This window comes from Stegastes partitus, unplaced genomic scaffold (assembly GCF_000690725.1).
Source record: "Stegastes partitus isolate 25-593 unplaced genomic scaffold, Stegastes_partitus-1.0.2 Scaffold904, whole genome shotgun sequence".
NCBI lineage: Eukaryota > Metazoa > Chordata > Actinopteri > Pomacentridae > Stegastes > Stegastes partitus.
Genome location: NW_007578635.1, coordinates 1 through 10218, shown reverse-complemented (window position 1 = coordinate 10218; position 10218 = coordinate 1). Strand labels below are relative to the sequence as shown.

General features: G+C 41.2%; 2 protein-coding genes across 2 annotated transcripts; one reads left to right on the top strand and one right to left on the bottom strand.

Annotated features, from left to right (window-relative positions):
- Positions 1–1512: 1512 nt before the first annotated feature.
- Positions 1513–6684, top strand: ctbs (chitobiase, di-N-acetyl-). The gene is given in 8 exon segments (XM_008293690.1): positions 1513–1701; positions 2876–3021; positions 3201–3234; positions 3236–3406; positions 3556–3727; positions 3838–3935; positions 4456–4617; positions 6215–6684. Coding segments are annotated over 8 exon segments (1086 nt in total). The 5' UTR covers positions 1513–1587; the 3' UTR covers positions 6404–6684.
- LOC103366080 (spermatogenesis-associated protein 1) lies at positions 6514–8813 on the bottom strand (the record flags this gene model as incomplete). The annotated part of the gene is made up of 5 exons (XM_008293710.1): positions 6514–6986; positions 7099–7197; positions 8019–8194; positions 8514–8639; positions 8708–8813. Coding segments are annotated over 5 exons (615 nt in total), but the record flags the coding sequence as incomplete, so codon positions are not given.
- Between the last annotated feature and the right edge of the window lie 1405 nt (positions 8814–10218).

The following is a 10218-nucleotide window of genomic DNA, read 5'->3' as shown; positions in this document are numbered from 1 at the left end:
CTAAATAATTTCACTATTATTTATGCATTAACAATCATCCAAGTGAAGATTTAAAAGGAAGAATAAACTGAATGTAGTGGTCAGGAGGGGAAATGTTGGTTTAAGCTAAATATTTTACTGTGAAAAGACACACATCATTTCAAATCTGCATCTGTCTGCAGATATGGATGTGGAAAGCATGAATTAACCTAAACATTAATGACCTGCAGAGCCTGAATGTCAAACTAAATTTCATGGCGAGAATTATAGATATCAGATATTTAAAAAGCCTGATCACCAGCTTCTTTATTCCCCAGAAGCTGAAAGACCAACATCACTAACATGGCTGCAAAAAAGGTAAAATATACAAGCAAGAAATGAAACATCAGACGTCTCTGTGTGATTTTCTGCTGCCTTTGAACAGAAGCATGTTTCAGTGTCTCGTTTCCAGCCAGTCAGAACCAGTGAACTGGATGGAAAATGAGTCAAAGCGACCTCCAACACAATGGGAAGGTTATGACATCAGAGTTCATCATTTAAAGCTTCACACATGAAATCTGTCAATATTTACACGAGCTTGTGCTTGACTCCCTCTGGCAGTCCGACCTGAAGCTTGTGTTGATGTTGGGTTTGGCGCTCCGCTGTTGGCACACAGTCATTATAAATTCTTTTACTTTGGTTGAAGCTGCATGGTTAGTTTACAGAGTTTACCTCAGCTTCTGATTCAGCAGTTAAAAGGAAACCTCATTTCCAGCCAGGTGACCATTTTAACGCTATAAACCATGTCAGATATTTTCAGTAAAGTCTAAAAGCTGTCTGACAGCTACTCACGAACTTGTGAGACCATCCTGGGACAACTTAACCCAGATGTGACAACTGTAAGCATACTGGCATACAACTAAGCAAACTTCCACAAATCAGAAACTGACCTCCTGATCTGGATTTAGATCTGGACCTGGTCTACTATGGTCTGCATGTGAAAATACTAAAAACTGTGAAATCTTCATTGTTTCATAAATGTTTCCCAAATTAAAAAAAAAGAGAGAGAGAGAGAGAGAGAGAGAGAGAGAGAGAGAGAGAGAAATAAGTGTTCTTTACCCTCATCTGGACAATCTAGTCCAGATTCGATCCATCTAAATATAGTGGTTTCCCAATGTAGTCTATATAAAATAGAAGTAAAGAATAACAATATTTTTTTTAAAATGTCCTTTTATGGCATTTTCAGAAGTTTCACAAATCAGAAAAAGATTCTTCAGCCTCTGTTGGACAACCTACATCTGGTCCATCTAAATATCTAAATGTAGTGGTTTTAGATTGGACCTTGTCTAAAGTGGTCCAGATGTGAAGAAACAGTGAAATCTCTTCTTTTTTTTATTTTTACAAATACAAAAATAATGTCGCACATGTTTAAATTGAGTTTCAGACAGCATTAAGGTTGTACCAACAATGTCTAACACAGTTTTATGTCAATAAAATCACAGTCAGTCCGCTTCCCTGAACGGAACTGGCTCGTCCGGGTTACTCGACAGTGTGAAGTTTGTCTCCTGTCGGCCGCCGTACAGAAACTCACAACCGGTGACAGGTTTTGTTGTTGTTCCACAAACTAAAATGTCACGGTTTGTTGTGCTACTGTCGTCGCTGCTGGTCGTCTGCAGGGCCGGTGTGTGTCCGTGTGAGAGGCCGGAGCTCTGCCGGCCGATCCGGGAGGAAAGAGACTTCGAGGTACCGTTAGCAGACTGTTAGCTGACCGCTAGCTGGCTGTTAGCTGAATGTTAGCAGACTGTTAGCTGACCGCTAGCTGGCTGTTAGCAGACTGTCAGCTGACCGCTAGCTGAGTGTTAGCTGAACGTTAGCTGGCTATTAGCTAAGTGTTAGCTGACTGTGAGGTTGATGACCGAGAAGGCAGTTTGATGTGAGAAGAGCTGAAGCTTCTTTCGCATCTATAAACAGATGATAGTTAACATTTTACTAACCAACTGCTGCTTTAGATAGATAGATAGATAGATAGATAGATAGATAGATAGATAGAACTTTATTGACACACAAAAAACAAAATGTGTAACTCAGTTTCAGGAGTTCTGTTTTGAGGAACTAGCTGAAAAATATTTTAGCATGAGAGCTGAGAAATCAGTTCAGAAGTATTGCTAATTATCTGATGTGCAGTGACTGGAACAGGTACATTTTTGGTTCAAATAGTCTATAAGTAGAGATGTTGCAGAGTATTTTGGGAGAAAAACTTCACCCACAGACTAAATATACAGTTTATTTAGGATTTCAGCATCTAAATCTTGTCCGTGTGTTATAATTAATCCAGCTACAGCCGATTATGGTTCAATAAAATGTGTTTTCAATGTTTCTCTGCAACCTGTTGTGGTTTAATGATTAGAGGAGTCACGCTCCATATGTGCAATAATGTCACTGCTGAGAAATCAGAAAAAGGTTGTTTTTTTAGATCTGTGTTTGTTCTAAACGCTTAAATATTCAGTATATGGCAGATCCTGTCTGCTTTAGTTTCTATTGTAAGTTTCAGGTTGATGCTGCTGTTACTGTTTTTAACAGTAGTCACTCTGGTTTGTTTATACTGGTGTGATTTCAGTTCCCCCTTTTAATGAAACATATGGTTTGTTGGACTCCTGTTTGGTTGTTTGTATTCCAGATTAAATAACTAATATGAAAATGACTTCATGATAAAATAACAGTAACTGCAGTCTCACTGTAAGCGGAGCTACGAATAGAAGTATACTGTTTTTAGCTCTGCTTTGTTACCGCAGTCTGGAGTTCAGGACTCAGTAGTTGTGGTGAGATGAGGAGAAGTGAGGCCTTTACATGTTTCCTGTTTTAGGAACCTAAACACAAACTGTATTTGTGTGTGTGTCTGTTGTTGGTTTGTTTGCAGGTGTTTGTATTCGACGTGGGTGGAAAGACGTGGAATTCCTACAACTGGAGCGTGGTGACGACAGTGGCCACGTTCGGGAAATACGATGCTGAACTCATGTGTCACGCTCACTCCAAAGGTGCTCGAGTCGTCCTAAAAGGTGAGCTGACTTCCTCACTACAGGAAGGACTGACCTGTGAGGAACTGTTGAGTCTTAAAAATAAGACACGTCATCCTCTCTTTTATAAAATTCCTGATATGCGTTTAATAAAACTTACTACCTCTGTTTGTCGACCTCCATCACCCATCGCTCTCTTTGTCCTTGTTGCTGGAAAAAGGTGACGTCCCCCCTCTCCTACATTGTGGACCTGTCTCGGTCCCAGGACGGCGTGGATAACAGACAAAGTCAACTTGGCCAAGACTCAGTTTATGGATGGGATCAACATAGACCTCGAACAAGCAGTGGAGGAGGGCTCAGCAGAGTACTACGCTTTGACAGACCTGGTCAAAGAGACCACCGAGGCCTTCCACAGAGAGATCCCCGGCTCTCAGGTGAAGGAAAAGATCCTCTCTGCTGAAAATTAAGTGTACAGCTCAGCCGGACAAATTCAGTGTTTTCGTTGTTCAGCTAAACCTGCCTGGTCTGATCTGTACATTTCACACATGCATCCCGTCGATAATCACTTCCTCCTGATCTGTAGGTCTCATTCGATGTTGCCTGGTCGCCGAAATGCATCGATAAGCGGTGCTACGATTACGTCACCATCGCCGAATCCTGCGACTTGGTGTTTGTGATGTCCTACGATGAGCAGAGCCAGATCCTGGGCGACTGCATCGCCATGGCAAACGCTCCGCTCCAGCAGACACTGAACGGTCGGTTGTAGAGAAATGAACGAGGACAAATCACCTTGTTGGGGTAAAACTACTTATGACGACCAAATAAAATGTCTCTCTTTTTTTTTTTTTTTCTTCTTTTTTTTAAGCTTACGACCAGTATCTGGATCTGAACATCGATCCAAAGAAGCTCGTGATGGGAGTGCCATGGTACGGCTACGACTACCCATGTCTCAACCTTTCCCAGGTGAAATGTTGCTCATTTAAAGCTGCACAGGTTACATGTTTGATGTTGGATTTATGTGATTGGAGAGCGTTGCACCCATGCTAGTGATGTATCTCTAAAAACTGCAGAATCTCAAAAACTGGACAGATTTCCCTGAACTTCATTGCTGACATGCATGCTTCCTAGAGGATAATTCCCTCTGATGCATGTTTCTGACTTCTGATTTCTCCGCTGATCGGCACAACGTCTGGTACAAACACTCCTGCAGCACCACCATGAGGCGGAGATTTATGGTGTCTCAGGATGAACTGCATAGAACTCAGCACACAGATGTTCCCCTCTGAATGATCTGATCTGGTGCCATATTCTTGTCAAAAATCACATTTTCCTGTGGTATTTTTTTAAAGGATATTTTTCCTTCCTAGAAAATGTTGCTGAAGGCAAATCCTGCTCCGGCTGCTGACTTTATTGTTATAGCAGTATAAAGTCAGTTCGTTGTGTCTGAGATGTTGACACACGTCTGATCTTTTCCCATTTCCAGGACGGGATATGTTCAATAGCCAAAGTTCCTTTCCGGGGAGTTCCCTGCAGCGACGCAGCTGGAAAACAGAAAACATACAAGTGGATCATGAAGCAGGTCAACAGCTCCTCGTCTGGCAGGATGTGGGACGACAAGCAGCAGGCGCCGTACTTCAACTACAAGGTGCATGAACTTTATTTTATATTTTCAGAGTATATTCTGCTTTAATTTGCTGTTCAGCGTATAGCTTCACTATGCGTGGGGTAGATGTTTCATCATTTAGCAAAGTGAGCGTCCGTTATGTGGATTTGTCTGAGCTCAAGCTTCACCTCGAGTCCAAATAAATTACAACAAAACAGGCATTTTAGGCTGGAGCTGTCTGTCGGGAGTGTTGGCGTCCAAACACTAATTCACTTTGCTCTCCGGTCTCACATCTACCAGAATCCAAATTGACTTTATTGCCAAGTAGGTTTTCACATGCAAGTGACTTCACTTTGTTTTAGTGAATAATTTTCAATTCAATTCAATTCAATAACAGTAAAACACTAAAAGTAAAAACAAAGGATACAAGATTGAAAATCAGAAATAGTTTATTGATCCCAGAGGGGACATTGCTCACGTTACAGCTGCTTCCATTTAAAGTCTGAGAAATTAAGCAGAAGAATAAATATACGATGAACATGAGTAGAAACATGAGTAGAAAAGTATGTGTAAAATGTACAAATGTGCGTTGTACTAGGAAAATAAAAATCTAGGTGTGCAGTGTAATTAAAAAAATAATAATATAAGAGAAAAAATAACAATATTGAAAGAAATTGCAAGTATAGCAGGTCAAGATAAATATGAAAGAAAATAAAAATAAAAATCAACAGTGTGTCGTGAAAACAAAATGAAATGTGCAACAGGATACTGATAATAATCCAGTCTGTTAGGCTACAAACATCCATACAAATGAAAGTAATTGTGATGTAAACAAACCCTAACAGCTCAGGTTAATGATACTCACCAAACATTCATGTAATCTGGGTTTTTTTCTCCAGTTTTTCCGTTGAGTTTATTAAACACCTGCAGCATCGGTCCACAGCGGCTTGAAAGAGAGCCAGTAACTTTATTGAATAAGATTATTTATAACTGATTGGTGACATGGAGGCAGGATGGATCAGGATCTGACAGCAGGTAAAACTGTAAACTTCCCAGACAGGTGAGATTCACAGCTGCAGGTAAATCATTGTGGTTGGAGGTTGGAACTCCATTACATCTCATATTCATATTTCACTGTTGGTAAAGTAGTATTTAGATTATCATGACACATGGACAGAATTTATAGTGTTTAGGAAATCCTAGATCATCTACACTGTCAGTTATTTGAACAGTTTGATAAGCTGCTGTTAGTTTAGTCTAGTGTTTATTATTGTGTATTTTACAGTGCCAGATGTTTTGTTTAATCTGTTGATCCAGATATGCAAATACGTCTTTATTTAGATTGCTTTAAGTTATTGGATCTTGAAGAAACGCTCTCTCATCTTGCCTGTATTACTGTGTACGTACAGCAAAATGACAGTGAACTTGATTTGATTTTAAAGGACAAATACTGTTCGGTGACGTTGAATGTCTGAATAAAGTCAAAAAGAGCATCCCTTTAACAGACTGACGAAGCAGCAGAGTTACATGTCGCGTGTCTAAAAAGCACTCCGTGATTGTTTTGGGTGTGGATGGAAAAGTCTCCTCACACCACGAGATCTATAATCTGTTTTCATCTTTCTTTAACTTTCTCCCTCAGGACCAGAACGGACAGATCCATCAGGTTTGGTACGATGACCCACAGAGCATTTGTCCGAAGGCGGACGCGGTGAAATCCAAAGGATTGAGGGGCATCGGCATGTGGAACGGCAACATCTTGGACTACAGTGACGACCCAGTCACCAGGCAACAGACTGAAATGATGTGGAACGCCCTGTTCGGATGCTGACCGGGATGCTCTAGTCCGTACATCCCTCTGCGGCAGTGACAGGGCGGGCTGTTCCTTCAGGGACGCTTGCTTGCACTTCACACTTTATCGAGGCTTTAATCGCTGTTGTCTTTGAATGTAGTTACAGACATTCCTCTGAGCCAACTGAAATAACTGTGATTCTCAAAAAAAAAAAAAAAAGAGAGCGAGAAACCAATATTTTTTTAACTGTATTTTTGATTGAGCTTCCTGAGATTCGTGCACTTTACTGTTTTTAATAAATAAAGCCCTTTTGTGATTAATTTGTTCCGCTGATGTTCCTGCGACGCGTCTGAGAAAGATGAACATAAATCAACAATTCAAAGAACTGTTTAATTAGGAAACAACAGGAGAAAACATACAGTTAAAAAAGTACAAAATAGTGAAGCCTTGTAGAAACAGCATAACACTGACAGCTGTGTTCTTCACACATTGTGCATGTTCTGAATTAACTGCTTTAAACTTGCGGTCTCTCTCGCATCAGTCCAGGATGAGACGACTGACTCTTCTTCTGAGCCAGCTCGGCCTTCAGGGCTCTCAGCTCTGTGGCGGCCTGCTTCCTCAACTACAGACATCCACGGAAACAAAAAAGCAAAGCAAGTGAGCGATTTACTTTCCAACTGCTTTTATGCTCGTCTACGGGTGTAGTTAGAACTTCATGACAGAAAATCCGCTACCTTTATCTCCGTCACCAGCTTCATCTTGGCGTCTTCTACTTTCCTCTTCAGGTTGTCGATTTCGTAGCTCTCCGTCATGATCTGAATGATGAGCTCGTTCTGAAATTAATTATGATTTATTGTATGGCACATAAATAGCACGCAACATGTAAAATTTGAAGCAAGACCATGAAGTCGGTGTGGGATTGTAATGCCTATATTAAACCTTATTTTTTAGAATAAAGTCATACAATCATTGCTAGGGGATGATCCATGCAGGTAAAAATGATCCTTTCCTTGGCTAGAACTTGTTCTGACCAACCACCATCAGCCTTGAAAGTTTACCCAGAATGCACTTTATAAAGTTTTCTCTGGTGAATGATCAAAAACCAGAAACACATCCAGGGTACCAATGATTGTTTCTATGACTCCATGTCATAGACATTAATCTGCTGCAGTCTGACTGTTCACACTATGAGACATCCCATAATACTGATGCTAAAAGTTGGTTATGGAAAAAGTGGTTTTAAACAAAAAAACAGATTTAGTCTTTAGACACCTGGATGGATGTCAGATTGATTTTGTTGCACTTTTTAACAACTCAAATGTGTTTTTCAGCCCTAACAAGTGATGAGAAAAATCCAACCCAATAATATAAACTGTACAAACGTAATCAGCTGATTCTGAGGGCACCATTAAATGGTAAATGGACTAGCGCTTTTCTACCTTAGCGGCACTCAAAGCGCTTTACATTCTCACACCAGTGGTGACAGAGCTGCCATTGGGAGCAACTTCAGGTTCAGTGTCTTGTCCAAGAAAACTTCGACTGTGGAGGGGATTGAACCACCAACCTTGCGATCGGAAGACAATCCGCTCTCCCAACTGAGCAACAGCCGCCCATTAGTTATTTAATGAATGTTTTACGTGTGATCAAATCGCACCTTTACTGAAGATCTGCCTTGTCGTCTGGGCTTTCCTCGGCTGTCTCTGGCCTGGAGCTGGTGCAGCAGTTTGTTGTAAAACGTCTCCAGTTCTTGTCTTAAGTTTCTCAGCTCGTCCTCCAGTGGCGCCGTGGCCTTTTTGGTTTGAAAGTATTTCTTCTTCCAGCTGTCGCGTGCTTTACGTTGGAGGGGAATGAAAAAAATAGACAGGAGTATAATTCAGTTACAAATTTAACCGTTTATTTTTTTTTCTTTATTCTTTATTTCTTTTTTTTCGTTGTTGTCTTTAAAAATGCTCCAGAACATCACATTGTCAGTCAGGATATAAAATGTTGTTTTGCACACTGAGTTTATTAACCGTAACCAACTTTCAAATTCAGCAAAACTATAAAAATCAACTAGATGTCATCTCATGGTCCCTGTTTGCAGCTGTACACTTATCAAAAGGGTTCAAAACACCTGATTGTTCACAGTTTTACTACATTTCTGGCCCACCTTGGTTCCTGCGGTGTCGGTTCTGGGCTAACAAGTCCTTCCCCTTCCTTAGCAGCTCTTGTCTCGTCCACTCGAGCTGCTTTCTCTCGTCCCTCGCCAGCTTGATTTCCTCCATTAGTTCCTCTCCTTAGAGGGACAAAACATTAAAAATAAGTCGCACTAAGCCTGAGGATGCCTCCGGTGCGACAGCTTACTGTTTACTGGAGAAGCAGCTGTTTTATGGGGCACCAGGGCCGAGTCTGGACCTGGAGGAGACGTGCAGCGAATAGGCCGAGACGCCACAGCTGGACTTTCTGCCACCTGAAAACAGACACAAAGAGTTTTAGTGGATTCCTTTGTTGCTGACAGTAAAACTGAAAAAACCACCACGACAAACAACCTGGAGTCCTGCGTAGAAAGAACCCCCTCACACGGTAACACTGAAGTAGACAATAAAACTGATTTAATCACTAGAAAACTCATCTGTGTGTCTCAAAGTTACGTATTTTATCCATGAAAAGGATCCCTTGCTGCTTTAAAATGACTTAAATGTTCATTCAAAGTCAGGATACATCAACAGATGGAGGATGCATTTACAACTAAAGCTGCAGGCGCACAAATAAGAAACTGGGACGACAGTAAAAACATGGAAAGGAAAAAATAGAGTCAAAATAATAAAAGCATTAATTAAAATTTTTAAAGTTTAAAAAAAAATAAATGAATCAACTAAAACAAGAGCAGTGAAATAGGGTGAAATTAAAAGCCTGAATTGATTGAGTCCAGATTTAGATTGTTCTGTTTCATTCTAATAAAATTGGGTTTCTCCAGCTCAGTGAGAACAGCCAACATCTGAGCGTGTTCTGTAAGGAAGCCCTGCAAAAGACAGTAGTGAGGTAATGTAAGGGGAAATAAAAAACAGTCAGTGACATCCAGTGTATCAGCTCACAATGACGAGTGTTATCTATCACCAGGAATAAATCTGAGTGCAGATGAGTCACCTAAGAGTCTGTTGCTTCCATCATCTGTCATTCCAGCGTCTGCTCCATGTTGGTGGCACTCGGCTCGTTTTTTTTTTCCAATTTAAATGTCAAATTTTACGGAAAAAGGACACAAATATACCGTGTGGTTCGAGTCATTTCCTGCAGCTCGGCACTGTAATTTTAGAAAATGTTCCACCGACAAATGGAACTTTCTTTTAATGACAAACAAAGCAGAGTAGTGTACGCAGTCCAGTGCAGCGAGGAATGCCCAGACCTGTACATCAGGGAGACTAAACAACCGCTACACAAGCTCCTCAGGACAGGACTCAGCAGTCCACCTGCATTTCAAGGACAAAGGAGACTCATTGGAAGACAACAACGTACAGATGTTGGCCTGCAGGGAGGACAGATGGTTTGAGAGAGGGGTGAAAGAAGCCATCTTAACTGGAAAGACCGTCCCTCAACAGAGGTGGAGGTCTGAGGCATCACCTCTCACCTGTTTACAAGTCAGTCCTAAGATCTCTCCCCAGGAAGATGAAACCACATCCACACCCAGTTACAAAAGACCCTAGCAAACCCCTTTGTGGCAGGCGGAGCACTAACGACTCACATAACGAGGGGGAGGAGCAACAAACCCCCAACTGAAACAGAAACTCAGGTGTTAATGGCTCCTTAAGGGTATAAATATCTGGGACTCCCAACTAGTCAGTCAGAACTGATGAAGCCTCTTGGATGAGAGGTGGAAC